The 16,603-nt window shown below is 39.7% G+C and overlaps 1 protein-coding gene across 1 annotated transcript; it reads right to left on the reverse strand.

Moving 5' to 3' along the window:
• Positions 1–2,425: 2,425 nt before the first annotated feature.
• glis3 (GLIS family zinc finger 3) lies at positions 2,426–16,193 on the reverse strand. Its single transcript, XM_070925037.1, has 10 exons — positions 15,836–16,193; positions 15,009–15,186; positions 13,778–14,921; positions 7,968–8,129; positions 7,755–7,865; positions 6,496–6,637; positions 6,267–6,339; positions 3,404–3,561; positions 2,711–2,875; positions 2,426–2,547 (listed from the first exon to the last, which is right to left on the reverse strand). The coding sequence occupies exons 1-10, from the start codon at positions 16,191–16,193 to the stop codon at positions 2,426–2,428; spliced, it is 2,613 nt and encodes an 870-aa protein (XP_070781138.1).
• Positions 16,194–16,603: the final 410 nt, after the last annotated feature.

The following is a 16,603-nucleotide window of genomic DNA, read 5'->3' on the forward strand; positions in this document are numbered from 1 at the left end:
TAACCACAAGCGTGTGCAGGCAGTGCCCAGTATTCACCATACCAGATGGCTGCATAGACCAAGGGTGAATGCCATTCTTCTGTGCTGCGTATTTATTGACCATCATGTTGCATTTTTTTTCCATTATTCTCACTGTCAGACTTTGTTACTAGAAAGTTAATGATCCTAATGAATGTTTTTCTACCTGAACAATTCAATGTTATCGTTGTAGGTGTTACTTGACCGTGTTAACAACTGGTTCAGGGCTTTTGAATCTGAATGAATGTTCCTTGTTTGAACCTGGGCTTCGACTTTCTGACATTTGGAGCAAACAATAGATTGTTTTAGTGTTTTAGCTTGACAAGCAGTTATTGACAGTAATATTTGAGCCTTAAATTATTGCAACACTTCTTGTCATCTTCGTTTGTTGCACAAAAGTGGTAGATATTGGTAGAAAAACAATTGTTGTAGATATCAATTAAATGACTAAATATAAAGCATGGTACTCATGTGCTACAAGTTAAAACATTTGACCACATTGCACAAGTAGGGCTAAAAACATGCAGAACTTTTCAATTGGGAACAGTGACCAAACAAAGCCAGCATTGTTAAGAGGTTTCCTACTGCACATAAAGCTTAACCAACCACCTGTGTCCACTGTGCAGCACTTGTTTTGGTTAACAGTACTAAACAGATGCTTTTTGGAAAAGCTGTTGTTGTTGCTAAGCAACTAGTGAAACCCTCTTTTGCTAAAAGAATTATTTTCAAGTAATACAGTTTGTCCTTTCAATTTCAAACAAGAAAAATACACTGCTGTGAAGACACGTGCCTGCTGGACCTGTGGCTTTTCATACTGTTCAGGTATAAAGCAGTGTTGCTAATTATTTCTGTGATTTATGCTAGCGTATTGCCTTGACAATTTCAGTGTAGGAAGTAATTTTATATTGCTACCACAATGTAGCTGCTCTGTGCCTTTTTAACTTTGTCTTGTTTTGTTTAATGCAAATAGAGATACTGACTCTATAGAGAGAGGCTGACTTGAACAATTAAATGAGTTTATTTCTGCCTGAGAAAATGTTTATATTGTACGTGGCAAGTATCAACAGAAACATTTTTAGAGCTCCACACAACTACCCATGCTAACTATTTGTTGCATTATTTTTGAGAGCCGCAGAGATATCAGTATATCATTGGCCTTGATCTTGAGTGACAGATCAACAGGCTGTTTAAAAGCCATAAAATAACACCTCTTGCCTTCCATTTTTATTTTCTAGTAGAATTTGTGAAAATGATAGTGTCACGGCTCTCTCAGTATGTAAAGGCATGTGCATTTCTTCTTCATCAATTGCCTTGGGGTGTTGGAATTGTAACCTTGTGATCTGTGTGGTGAGCTTAAAACAATAAAATTAGCCACCATGAACTGATCCACAAGAGAGACACAAGGTATGAGAAATGACAAAGAACGGTACAAATGATTTACTTCTTTTTCTTCATCCATTCCAAATATAGTCAAAAATTAAAGCACCATAGCAGCATTTTTTGCCTACTTTTGCCATTTACTGCAAATCATTTGTACTTTACATAACATACAAAGCTAGCTTTAGAGTTTTATATAGTTTTTCTATCCTCATGGTCATTTCACTACACTAAAAAATTTGCTTTTTTGTTGGGTAATCCATGGTGATCATCATGTCTGCTTTTTTACTTATAGTTGTGTTGTGGTTGCATGGTAATGCAGCTGAAAGTGCAAAATTGGATTGAGAAGTCTGCACTGCTTTAAAATTTGACAACATAACTGGAAAAAATAAAAGCAACTATAATCACTGTGATAGTTTACCCATCTCAAGCAAGTTTTAAAGTCCCCACAACTTCATTTTCATACCATCTGGAAATGAACTGAAATAAATGGCTGTAGGAAAACAGGTTAAAACATGCCATGCTTTCAGAAAGAGTCAAGTGCAATCTGATGTGTAAGTAATTTGCAGTAAATAAACTAAAACATGCAAAATCACTGGTATGGCCACCAACACAAATCCGCCTCATGATCTAGGCACAGGAGCCCTTTACTATATTCGAACAACAGGTTATGCCTATGAACATTACACTGAAACGGTAAGGCTGTCTTGTTACTATAGTTACAAAGCCATGGTTCTAAGAAAAACCTTCATAAATGATCCCTTGCATACTTTGCTTTGATTGCAGTGTTGAATGTAGCAAAATGTCACCAGAACCAACTTGAAGTACTTACTACATGTTATACACAAGCTGTATAAAAACTAAGAAAGTAAACATTAAAAACCTGTAGGCTCAGTCATTACTATACATCGATTATGGAGGCAGAAGCCAGAGTGTTGAGTCAGATTTGTGTTCTTCCTATGAATATCTGCCTTATATGGAATGTGTACGCAAAACACTGCAAAGGAACAAAACCAACAACTGAGTAATATCATCCCTCTGTATAGATGCAGGAGACCTGGCTTGTACAGTGGTCCACCACACTGAAGAAATCTCCTCCATGCAGTCCTTGATTAGGAGGCACATCCTGTGCTTGGCTGTGGACATCAAACCCTGCAGATGCACCCACGCCCACACACAGACACACACACACACACACACACACACACACACACAGAAATACACAGATGCATGTATGCACAGTGACAGTTGTGAAATCCAATGGTAATAAAGTGCTCATCCGCGTGCAATTTTGTTTAGATTGTATTTTCATTACCTGTAATGCAGGAAAGAGCTGTTTGTAAGGTGGCCACCCCATTGGGATTATTGACTGCTGGAGGGAGGCTGTCACCAAAGGCATCATCTTGCATCAGGTGACTCGAGCTGATCTGTGCTGTGATCCCACCATATTGTGGAGGAGAATATAGCAACTTCATCTGCCCTACAGGGTAAACGAGGAGAGCCTCACTCTTTTATCCTTATATGTCAAAAACAACTCAATTAAAGTCTATAGCTTTTCTCCTTAAATTATACATTCCAGTTGAAAAGCAGCATTAGGCCGCATAAATGAAACAAACATGTCAGTCATTTCAAATCCTATCTTTATCTCAGCAGTTAACAGTAAATTGTTTCTGAACACCTTGTCAACATCACTGTGGTTGTCAACTCTGAGGGGAAAAGAGGTGATATCTATTTAAAGATATTTAGAGTGGAGCTGCCTGATTCTGTCTGACTAGAAAAGTCACCAGCCACCTGCTATACATCATAATGATATACTGCACAATTAATGTGCATGTGTGAAAATCTGTTCAAACAGATTGTCAAACCGCTCAGATGTTTGCTAATAGGCTCTTCAGATATGAAACGTTCACTATAGACCTTTTTCAGTGTAACATTCCCTTCTGCACAATTCTACTTACATCTATTTGACAAACCTTAAGAATACGCTGAGGGTAAACCTCCCGAGTACCTGGATTGTGATCTGCTAGATCAGGAGGCTGGCTGGGCTGCTTCAGATCTCTGTTGTTCTGTAGGGATGTCCCATTGGGAGGATGCGGGAGGCAGGTGGAAGAGCAAGGCCCACACTGGTCCCCGGGGAAGAGCTGGTGAGGGGAAGGATCAACAAACCTGAAATATTTCAGACTGAATTAAAGACTTTGCTTGAGGAATTGAGAAAAAGAAAAACAGAAAAAAGGATTATTCTTATACTTATATTCTGTGAACCATGCAGAAAACCGTTCTGATTTCCAAAACAATAGACAATTAAGAATGTAGAAAATGTTTTGAGAGTTGTTTCATTATAAAACTTTATGGTATCTTTGAGGCTGGATTCCATTAACCTGTAAAGTGTATCTAGCATTGTTAATATAAAAAAGATTTCTACATATTTCGCATATATTAGAAATGATTACCCACTGAATGGAATCAAGGATTACTGCATTTAGATGTGAGGCAGTATTTTTGCAGGGGTACTGCACTGAAATGCAATACATTCTACAGGTGTTGCCTTTGTTGGGTCAATCCTCTATACTTTATATGACTCAGTGTATGGTTTCCTTAAAAAATAAGTAAGACACAATATTTTGCATAGACATAATAGTTTGTACTGTACTGTAGATGTCAAACGTAGATTAGATAGAGAAACGTTTAACCACACTTAAATTAGAATTTTACACTTTAACAAACAATTGTATTTTTCCAATTCCATATTTGCCCCAGTTTCACACAAAGGCATGATAACCAGTTACCCTGCAAATAAAGCATTAATTATTCCTGAGGTAATGATAAGGTGACAGTTTCACCCATTCTGTGTGCATTTGACTCACGACAACCAATCGCATGAAATAAAACTGTCTTTATATCTGTGATTATCCTGAGGCAATCCTTCACTTGCTTGAATGATGCAGATGAGATAGACAACATGGCACGTATTTGAAATAAACACTTGAAAGAATGCAGAAAGCTCCCTCTTTCAGCTCAAACTTTCCAATCTTTGCTATATCTATGTAATGAGGAAAGAATTACTGCTTTCAAAGGATACCTCTGCCTCACTGCCTTAGCATGGTGGCTTTCTGCACTGCTGATTTAAGCCTTCATTTTCTGCACGGTATAATTCTGGTACAGCAATGAAGAGACACAGTACACTCCATGTAGGATGTTTTCTGCTCCAAGTTGAAACAGAATTTAAAAGCATATATATTACATATGCATATGTGCTCTATACAATAAATAGTTTCTGCGCAATACTGAAAAAATTGCCATCTCAGGTGTTTCAGTTATCAAGTTCATGACCACAAGATTGATTCTCTGTGCAATTGATATAAGTAGGAACAGAGGCTCTCAAGAGGCACTTTATGATGTATTACAGTCTGTACTCTATACACTATGACTCGTGCAATACAAGCTTATTAATAGCATTTTTCAACACAACAGTGCAAATCTATGCCTGCAATTGGTTTCGTCATCACTCTTGTATAGATTATCACTTTTGTATAGATATTAGATCAAGACGGCTCCTTCTGTCCTTTAGTGCAATCAGCTAAAATAGGAAAACTTCATTTCATTTCAGTGAATATCATATTTTCTCTCTAAGTCTGGGTTGTACAAGAGTTCAACCCTGTAGTAAATCATTACCTTAAGTTTTACACCTCTGTCGCTCATTGTTACAACATAAAGAAAATCAAGGATATTACTTTCACATTCATGTCACTCATTGTTAAATACAGAGGATTTAACCAGTAAATTTAAATATTGTTCAGTGGCCATGGCAGCTGACACCCCTGCTGTTAGGTTTGGCCAAGAAACACATTTGCAAGAATATTAAAGGAGCCAGAGTTTGCTGACAATATACACAAACTGAATGGGAACTGAAGGGAATCCCAGTAAAGTGTACAGAAAATGGCAACAAGGATTTTACAATCGATTTAACATCTAAAAAAAGTAATTACAGCGTCTCTACTCTCCCACTGGACCTTAAATGGTATTTTTTAGATTTTATGATTCACTTATTGAATTCCTTAGCTGCTCTTGTCGGTGGCTATAGCATCCATTAATACCAGCGGTCAAGACCAATGAGGCAAGGCATGGTCTGCTTTCACAGGCCAATTGTCTACCCAGAATCCTGCAGTGAATGCTTTGGCCTACCGCTGATATGAGAACAATCACAGCCAGTGAGGAGCCATGAGCATCTGACTGCTCAGAACGACAGAAATACTTTATCACATGCTTTGAAGTGTATAGATGTAGGGAGGTTTTCCTATGGGTTGACCAGAGAAATGTGTTGTGCCATCCCCAACCTGTAAAGCCTCTTCTCAGCCATAGCACCCACCCACACACACCAAAAAAAAAAGCCCCCCAAAAACCCTTTAGACTCTTTTATCAGGGTACAAAATAGTGCTTTCTTTTAAACTGATTATTCTAATTATGAGCTTATACTCTTGAAGCCATGACAACCTATGTTTAAGTTGATTGTTTCAGATCATCAAAAGGGAGAAAAAAGGATTTGTGAAGCATTTAAATCAGTCATGGCACAGTCAAAGTTCCAACTGTGCCAATGGGAATACAAAATGAAAAGAAAATACCAGTTGGCTTGCTGAGTAAAGTTTTTTTGCTTATGAATGGGTATGTGCACGTTAACACAGTATGCATTTACTTTACCAACGAGGGGGTTTCAGTAGTTGGAATTCTTGTAACATTATGCATATATGCATAAACATGTGCAAGTAACATAGTTTGAAGGATTTATTTTGTGGATTTTATGCCAAAGATTTTTTTCATATCATTTCAATATAAAACCGTCAAACCGAACACAATAACACAAAAATCCTCCGTACCTGTAATCATCTTGTAAGGAGCACAACAGAGCCAGGTGAGGATTGCTGGAGGAGTCTTGTCCCTGCGGGGCAGCTGAGGAACAGGGATTACAGACACTTCAGGGCTGTCCACCACAGCCTACATCTAATGGGTAAACCTATTATGTGCATATGGTTGCAGGGGGATATGCTTAAGTATCTAGTTTTCATATCAAACATTTTAATGCAAAGAGCCAGGGCTTAGACATACCAGAGTATGACTCATGGGAAGCGCAAGGGGAAGAGTTCAAGTTGTTGTCTATCCTTGCCAGAGGAGAAAGGCTTGGTTGCAGAGGGTGGATGGTTAAACAGTCTGTCAGCGTATCCTGGGTCACACCACCAGTGGATTTCATCTACACAAATGGCACATGGACCATAAACATAAACAGTTATGGGATTCTGGCAGAAGAACAGAGGTAATACCGTAATAGTTCTTTAATAGATCTGAACATGGACATAAAAGTTATGTTTCTGTTTCTGTTAGCCGGGTCCATGAATTGATCTTTACAACATTAAACAAAAACACACTAAAATAAATTCCAAATCAATCTGGAAACCTACATAAGGCATCATTCATGGCCGGAAAATTTTGATGCCCTTTGAGCAACTACAAATATAACATGCATTCCATCTTGAGAGTCATTAGTCAAGTCACACTTACAAGAAACATTTATTTGAGTTTTAGATGAAAGAAGTTGTGTATGTGGGAGACTTTGTAAAATGTCACTTTTTTTAGTAACTACCCACCTTCTTTGTCTGTATCTATGGTGACATCACCCTCGGTAAGAGCTAAAGAGCATAAATCTCTCTCACAAAAATCTAAACTGAAAACACTGCAGTGCCATTATGTGAAACTTTGTAATGGAGTCGCCCTAAGTGGAAAATAAAGGAGGTGAAAACAGGATAAACGTGACAAGCAACATGATTATGTGTATTTGTGTTTGACCTAGCTCTCTCAGTGTTAACTTATGTTGAAATATAAACTGACAAGCCAGTTTGCTGGATATTTTTATCTGACTGAAAGTTAAAGAAATTTATATTTTTCTGTGAACAAGTTAAGTTGCAAGAGCTTAACAGAGTGGGATGGAGAGCACATGCATCATCACCATCAGTACTCAGTACTGTCAGCTAATTAGGACAAATGAAAGCACAATCAAATGACATGTGAAATGTATTGATATAGCTTTTCTTTTGTTCATGGTTGTAATGTTGAGGAAGTGATGCTGTCTACTTGCAATCATCACTAATCAGATTTAGTCAAGGTATAAAGTTATTTATGACTGCAAGAGCTGGAGCCAGCTTATGTCTTTTACTAATCCAGTTTATTTTGTCAGTCAACAAATTCAGCGGACAGTTTATATTGAGTTATGCAGTATAACATTTTTCAGTAAAACACATTCTTAAGAACAGTAGTGTTTGTTCTCAGAAAGAAAAACTGTAAAAAAACAAAACATGCACTGTAGTACGTACCTTTTTCCGTAACTGTCGTTCTTTAGTAGAGTGGGATTTCACATGTTTCCTCAAGGAGCTGGGATCAGTGTAACGCTTTGCACAGCCAGGCACTTGGCACGTATATGGCTTCTGTACAACCACAGACATATGAAAACCTGTAGGACTCCACATAGAGGCAAACATTGAAATACCGTCCATAATTGTATGTGTCTGTGCATGGCTGCCACTCACTGTTTCCAGGTGTGTACGCTGGTGTTTAGCTCTGTCGCTTGAGTTACTGAAGGCCTTGTGACATCCTGGGTGCTGACACATGTAGGGTTTCTCCCCCGTGTGGCTACGCAGGTGGATCTTCAGATTTTCTAGCCGAGAGAAAGCCTTCTTGCAGCCCTCGAACTGTAAGCGCATACAAACACAGTAAAAGCAGTCCAAGCAGGTAATTGCCATCAGGTAGCCACAGATTAGCAGTGTTTCTACTATATGCATTCAAAACAGGCCTAGGGGGTCATTAGTTTGCAGTCCTTTGTTTTTTGCTGTTGGCTCCATCCAGTGTAATATTCAATATAACCTCTATAAGAATCTCCAACCTGCTGTTGCCCATACACCTGGAGCTACAAGCTTATGAGATGGAAATCACTGCAGACAAAGGCCTGCTGACCTCAGTGTGTGGGAGGGAGTGGAAAAGGAAATATAGAAAACCTTTTGAATAGAAAAATGACAGTCATTTAGACTCAACTGACACTCAAGTAAGCCCTAACCGCTCACTGCTACAGTATCAGTGGAGTTTCATGGTTTACAGGCAAGCAGCTATAAAGTAGCAAAGCTCTGAGAGGGCTAAACATTGAGCAGAGACAGGTGTATTTTAGTTTTATGGCATTTTTATGTTATCTAGTCACAACTTGGAACTCCTGGCTATTACTAATAGTGAGCAGACTCAATTGCATTGCTTTTTTCTATATGCTTGATTATTATACATCCACATTGCTTTTACCATCAGCCAATTCCTACTACACTGCGATTATTTTCTGAATTTGAAATAACATACCCAAAATGAAACGTTACTGCTCTTGAACCGTTTCGTCTAATGAACCACATTTACAGAGGCACAAACATGGTAGAGATATATGGCCTGTTCTCACCTGTTTTCTTTTTGTTTTCTGTTTTGTATGCAGTCCTGTTACTAAATAAGGAACTGTTGTCACAGTGATATTTATTCAGAATCTTGTGGCTTTGTGCTTTCAAACAATGTATCCTGTCAAAAAAACTTTTTTTTTTTACTCCCACATATACATTAAAACTTTTACTTAACACCAATATCATATTTTAAATAATACATTTCTAATGGTTGTGTGTGTCACCAGCAGGGGTCAGTGTTTATACACACATCACTGTATTGTAATTTGTGTTTTGTATCCTTCATCTTGCATCACCTTGACAGCGGTTGGTGGCTTCCAATTACAAAAAAAGGTCACTTTTAGTAGACTGTTCTTAATATGTTTACAGCAAAACTCAGACTGAAGAATGACCACATTATATATGTAACAGCATCATACACACGGCCTTGCACTACTTCTTGGGTTTCAGGAAAATACTAATACCACAGTAATGCAAAACAGCTCTTTTTTGCAGTATCATGCGACCACAATGACTTCACTACTAAAATATGTGAATCATCAAAGCTTTTCTTTTGTAAAGCCAGGACTTTACTCTCCCTCGTCCTGTTCACAGGGGGTTTGGAATGTCCTTACTAAGCCTTATGGAGAAAACACACAGACCATGTCCAATTTTGTTATTTTTCCTCTAGGACTAGATTCCTCACATACTGATACCTCTCAGTCATCACTGCCAAAGCCAAATTAAAACATTTTTTTCTTCCCATTAATAGTTCACTTATAACATTCTTCTGCATTCCACATAGAAATACTTGCCTTCCTCGTCATGACACAGCTAGTTCCTGACATCTGTTACAATTGAACTTGGAAATAAAGATGTTTCACATGACTTTTAGCTAAACTTTGTTTGCATCAAAGCTGTTACAAATTAATGTTATCACAATCATTTTTTGAATGTTAAATGGATGCTGGTTGTGTTCTCGAAATGTTATAAAAGCATAAGGTCTAGGTTGATCAACATTGAATATGAACAATAACAATCTTAACATGTTGTCAAAGCAAATAGACTAAATTGGAAACCGAACAAGACAGCAGAGTAGCACAAAATGAGGAATGTGCTTCACTCAGGCAATTCTTTCCAATACTGTTCTATTAAGTAAATGTTCCTTCACAAGGGGACGCATTTGTGAAGTGGACTAATCCTAAATATAGTTTAAAAACAAGACTTAACAGCAGACCCCTAAACTAGAGTGGCACAAGAAAAACAGCACAGACAGAGATAAATAGTCTCTCTGAACCAAAGTGGATAGACAAGTGAAAACCAGCAAAAAGCTAAAATACTGCCAAGACTCCAGGACTAGCCAGGGGTGGGTTACTGTGTAACTCTCTCTCTCTCTCTGTCTCATGAAGCTCTCATAAAGCGCAGAGGGCTTTTTAGTTTGTCGCGAGGGACGTTTGGGCTGAAAAGAAAGCAGCACGGCTCCTCAGTGTAGACCAGTGTTACAGCCAGCTTCTGACAGGTCCTGGCAGGTACTCATGCCCTGGCTGAACAATGACAGCTGCAGTGTGTGCCAGCAGAGTCTGTCCAGTGCCCAGTTCTACTCTGAGGTCAATTCATTCTGGACTCCACTCTTCCACGTCTGTTTCACCAGTGATATTTCTACCCTCTTTGCTCTTTTTGTTTCACCTGTTTCCACTGTAACTATTTTTAGCTTTCCAGTCTTCGCTGGCTTGTAAATTCCTGGAGGGTTGTTACATGGGAAATAATAGTTTTGCCACAACTACACAAAATGTGGGACAAAATGCTTCAGTGTTAACAGAAAACAAAATGAATCAAATGAACCTTCAAATATTTAAAACAATATATGTATCAAACTGTCAGTAATTGGTATTATACCTACATTTTAGAAGACACTATGAGGGACTTTTCATGAAGCTGAGGAGGACGTTTAGATTTCTGGATCAATAAATGGCAACAATATTCTGTAATAGGGCAAATGTGTTGTTGTGATTTGTAACTATCCAATTTTTACAAAATAATTGCAATTATATCCAGGCTATTCATTGTTTTTTATGAGCAACTTGGTTTTCTTTTTATTCTTTTATTTTCTTAAAGTTGAAACAAAACAATTTGTTTACTAATGAAGATTAACGACTGTAATGTGAAAACGTATTCCATGTAATAAAGCACCAGTTCCTGGTGCCAAAACACAGTTAGTTCCCTCCAAACAATTGTAAGGATGGCGCTTAAAATGTTGTCAAACCTGAAATCTTATCGAGCCTGCCCTCAGTGGCATTAACAAGGATTGAATTACAAGCTGCTCATGTAGCAAAATTTAGTAGATTAGCAAGGATAGAGTGTTTCATTTTGACTTCATGCAAATGCACTGATTGATTGCAGCATGAATAATGCATACTGAAAGACAGTAGATGAAGTACATTTTGGCCAACTTTGCCAATAACTGATGCTAACTGGTGCTAATTATTGTATAAAAAATAAAAAATAAAAACACAATCAACTCATTATATATTAATTGAGTGGGATTTTTAGTGTTGCCACAATGTACAATCTAATAATTTCAAAGAGCAAGCCATTTCTCTGCTACCAGAAGAGCAATTAGAAAAATGGTTATAGCACAGAATGATACTAAAACCTATCCAAAAATCATAATTAACGTACTGACTCACAATGACTGTAAAACTATCTTGTTTGGGTTTGAAACTGTGCTTTTAAAACCTCACGTTTAAATCAGAGTGACAGATGCAAGTAGATTGGCGAGTCAAGGATATGCTAACAAACTGTTGAATCATCATTAAACAGATTGTGAGATGACAGGTACAAGCCTGGGCCTGCCCTATATGTTCACTGTGTAACAAGAGCTACCTCATTGTTCTGCTGATCAGTTTATTCATCTGCCAATCATTTCCTAAGAAAAGCGGGTGCTGCATCTTGGATAGTCGTATAATTTGAAAGGTGGGCTCTTTCAAGAGAAGTTAACTTTCTCTAAATATTGAAGCGATTTTAGCTTTTCTAACTGTTCTGTGAGATTCAGAGTTTTCATATCTATTATTTAAGCACAACTTTTCAATCTCAGAGGGAGTGTAAGTAATCACATGCACTGACTCAGGTCTGTGAAAACGTCCATGTAAAGGAAGAAAAAGCCTGAACTGACATGATGTTCATTCTTGACCTGAAGAAAATCCACACAGATTCAAAATGTCTCATTAAAGCGCAGGAACGTAAGTGTTGGTGTTTCTGTCCTTCGTCAGAATTAGCATTTACTATAATTACTGTGCCACAAACACAAGTGCCACGTTGTATCAGTTCTGTTTTTGGGACTGGGTTGTGACCATGAATACTTTCTTCATTACTGAATGATTACATGGAACACAGACCCATCCAATGATTGTAGCCCCATGGCAACAGAGTGGGCTTCAACTAATAAGTGAGTATTTTGGTACAAAAGGTCGACTGCAGGTATGCATACTGTTAATAATTGACTTGCTGAAAGCAGTGACATGAAGCATGTTTGGTCAATTACTCATCTAAGTCTCAAGTATTTTCCCAGTCGGAGTGAGAAAAAGACAGAGGGGAGTTAAGAGTGGGGTAAAACCCATACATGATTTGTAGGCAGGCTAGTGGCAACACCTATGACATGGATTGCCATGAAATTTGGTACAGATTTATAATCCCCACAGGATGAATCCTACTGATTTCAGTGATCCTGACTTTTCATCTAGAGCCACCAGCAGGTCACTTTTTTTTTTCACTACATCCTGTGAAATATGTCAACATCCACTGGATGGATTGGCAGAAAATCTGGTAGAGATAGCCATGCTGCCCAGACAATGTATCGTACTGACTTTGGTGATCCCCTGACCTTTTTTCTAGCACCACGTTGTCATTTTTGGCTTTAGTGAAATATCTCAACAGCTATTAGATAGATTGCCATGAAATCTGGTAGAGACATTCATGGCTCCCTCGGGATAATTTGTAATTACTTTGGCAATCCCCTGACTTTTCATCTAACACCACCATTGGGTTAAAATTATTATTGCCAAATACTTTGGTTTATAACCAAATAGCTGCAAAGCTAATGACATTCCCATCAGCCTTAGCTGCATTTGTGTTAGGTGCTAATAAGCACATGTTACCATGCTAACACACGAGCACAAGCATTTAGCTCAAAGCACTGCTGTGCCTCAGTACAGCTGTAGACTCTTAGTCTTGTTTTTATATTTTAGTCTCACATTACATTCAAAACTAATAACAAAACTAAATAGGTATCATTAAATTGCAACACATCTGAAAGAACTATATCATCCATCTTGGACAAACAAAGCTAGTAATTCATCAGTAATCAGGCCCATGGAGAAACGCCAACTCTTTGACCACAGATTCAGACCTGTAGAGAGCCAGACTATGGGGCATCACCTTCCCAGAATGGCAGCCAAGTTTGTCAGACGGTGGCCAGGCAAACCCCCTGTTGCTGACAGGCCCAGTAGCTACTAGAGAGCCATAGTGCTATTCCAGATCTAAAGTGCTCGGCATCCTTTGTGCTGATTTAATAACTACATAATTGAGTTAACTCCCATGTCAATTATCATAGAGCTCTGCTAATTACCCCATGGCTAAAGTTAAGAGGAGAGAGAGGCCATATTTTTTTTATCTAAACCTTGGCCATAAACACAGAGCACATGATGCATTTGCCTTAAAAAAGGCTTTTTTTCTGCAGCCTGAGGCTTGAAAACCTAACATTCATCATGTTCCTGCTTTGACCACTCACTCAGCCTGCTCACAAATGAGTAAAAAAATATTCCTCTGATTGAGAGGGAGCTGTGCTATCTTTGTATTGTCAGGAGGGGAGACTTCTAAGAGGCAGAAAAATTAAGTATCAAAATAAAGCGTAGACTGTGATCTGCAAGTTGTACCGTGCACTTGTTGGGTTTCTCTCCTGAATGGACCCTCATGTGGATAAGAAGCTTGTATCGGGCATTGAAGGGCTTGAAGTTGCGTGGACAGCCCACCCAGTAGCATGTGAAATCCTCAGCCTTCCGCTGGTCCACATGTAGCTTTTCTATGTGCCGTACCAGCTCCTCCTTTTGCTCATAGACTGCACTGCAGTTCAACCACCTGCAGCAGTGGGCCCCATAGTCCTCCAGCTCTCCTTCTTCTTCCTCCAGCATTGGGACCTGGGGTAAAAAGCTCACCCCATGCCTGGGAGGAAACATGGGAGCCTGTGCAAGAAGGTCCTGAGAAGGGGGTTTTATTTTGCAGTGATGTTTATTGAGGTGAATGTGCTGGTGTGAGTGGTAGGGTGGTGGAGGCCCCTGTGGAGTAGCAGCTTCTTGGACAGTCGTCAACAGGGCTGGCTGTAACTGTAGATGTGGCAGCAGGTTGTTGGTGGTTTGGCTGCAGCTCTCTGAAGTCTTCTCCAGTGCCCCTCCTTCCTCTGGGAGGCACTGCTGCTCCACCACCATGTTAGCCATCTGGCTCTCCAGACCACCTCCCTCTTCAAGCATCTGCATACGGCCACACTCTGTCTGTGGGGCCAGAGCCTGTGAAGAGCCTGGCATGCTGTAGGGATGGGCCAGGGGGATGCAGCAGCCTCTCACACCCAGGAAGTGACCATAACCGTCAGACTGGACAGGTGAGAGTGTGGGGTGGGAGGCTGGAGAGCTGCGGGAACCATTGATATAAGCCACAAGTGAGGTAGGTGAGGTGCGTATGATGGAGTTGAAATCAATACCCATGACATCTGACAAAGGTGACATGGAAAGAGCTCTCTTCTTAGCACGAGACTGTCTAGGGCTTCCAGCATCACCTGCAAAGAGATAGGAGGGCAGAGAGGCAGAGGTGCTAGTGCCGCCTGATATGGTCGTGCTGGACATGGCTGTGCCAGGGGAAAGGCTGAGCTGCTCACCTCCCTCGCTGGCCTGGGTGGAGCACTGATGTAGACCCAGGGGAGGAAGCACACGGTAGCCATACGACCATTCATGTCTGCCACTAAACATTGACTGTGTTTCAAACAGACTAAGGGTGGTGGATGCCAGGGATTCCCTGGACAGTATGGATCTGAAACAGATTGTTGTTATCCACTTTAGTATCACTCTTAAGGTTTAGTGAGCTTCATCATCACATACTGTTATTGATATTGCCCACCTGGCATCAGTGTGGGGAATCTGCACACTATGTGGATGTGATGGAGGATGTGCTGCTGCAGGCCCTGCAGTATACCGTTGGCCTGTGACAACAGTCATGGGACTACTGGTCACTGTCAGGTTAGCAGCAGCAGGCTGACCAAATACTTCCATGGTAGGCCCAGACACAGAGAAATCTGCTGGACACAAGCCCACAATTCAATAAACAGAATATCCATATGGGAGATCATTTATTTGAGCATACACACAACTTTTATCCCCATTCAGCAAATCTCCACAGATCAGCTCAAAGTCTTAACATAATATTACACAACTATCTAGAAAATACATTAACAAATGCAAATCAAACTCAAATGTAGCACATTTACTCTGCTTTATCTCTAACTGACTTATACAGCAGATTGTGGAATTTCCCTCGCCAGCCTGAGCAGGCCAGAGACACTTTCTGCTCGGTTAATCACTAATGTGCTTTTCACCTCCTTCCACTTTTCCTCTGTAGAAAAATTTAGGGACAGGTTTTATGCTTGGTTAATTATCAATAAATAAGAACAAGACGGCTAGACAGAAGACAGTGAGGCTGTGAAGAGCACACAGGAATAAGTGAAGTTTTTGGTGAAGTGGAGAATAATACAACATCACTCTATCAGACTTATCATTTTATGAGATGTGTGCCCTGATGTCTCAGTTAAAACGTAGGCAGAGCTTGTTTTGAGCTGGGGTTTAGATCCTGAATACTGCAGTATTAATACTGTACAGGAGAGTAAAGTGACACTTGCATTTTGCTCACACAACCTGGGTTGATTGTATGTCTTTAACCTTTGTTTTTACCTTTGAAGCTGTTGTTTGAGGAGCAGTGTCTTGTCTGTGTGGTGGTTGTCACTGTTGTGGTTGGAGGATGATGAGTAGGCACTTGCTGCATGTTTAGATGTTTCCCATTGGTCAACACCTGTCTGCGGAGGCTCAGGGTTGGCAGGACAACATGGCTTCCACTCTGTTTCCCAGAAGCAAAGGAGTGGACGGCCCCTCTTTTCACTTTCTCCATGCCCGAGGAGGGGCTAAGATTGGCCCGTTGGGGGGAAGACATGGGTATCCTGATGGATTGGGACTGGTGTCCCCTGATCATGCTCAGTGACGATGGGGACACGCTGCAAGGAGACACCAGGAGCTGACAACCCTGTCCACTCATGGCTGAAGCAGATTCAGCAGAAGCTCTGAGCTCATGAGGAAGTTGATTCAAGTAGTTGCAGTTTGTTGAATTTGCTTTACACAGGATATGATAATCCACAGCTCATTCCTGGGATATGATGAACATAAAACAACACAACATAAATTGACTGTAAAATATGGAATTAAAACATCAAATGTAATATTAAACCAACAATGAATAGTGTTTGTACTTTGAACCTAAAACATGTAGAAAACCACTCAACCACAACCACCTTAACTGCTCACCATGTATTTCTAGATTGTATTTAAACAACATTATGTCAGACTTACAAATATGTAAATAAACAAATATTAGACAACATAAAGGATACTACCATAGGAAAATATATTTTATTAAAATGAGAGTTATCATGTTCTGTGGTGTCAGCA

The sequence above is a fragment of the Enoplosus armatus genome, chromosome 18 (assembly GCF_043641665.1).
Source record: "Enoplosus armatus isolate fEnoArm2 chromosome 18, fEnoArm2.hap1, whole genome shotgun sequence".
Taxonomy (NCBI): Eukaryota; Metazoa; Chordata; class Actinopteri; order Centrarchiformes; family Enoplosidae; genus Enoplosus; species Enoplosus armatus.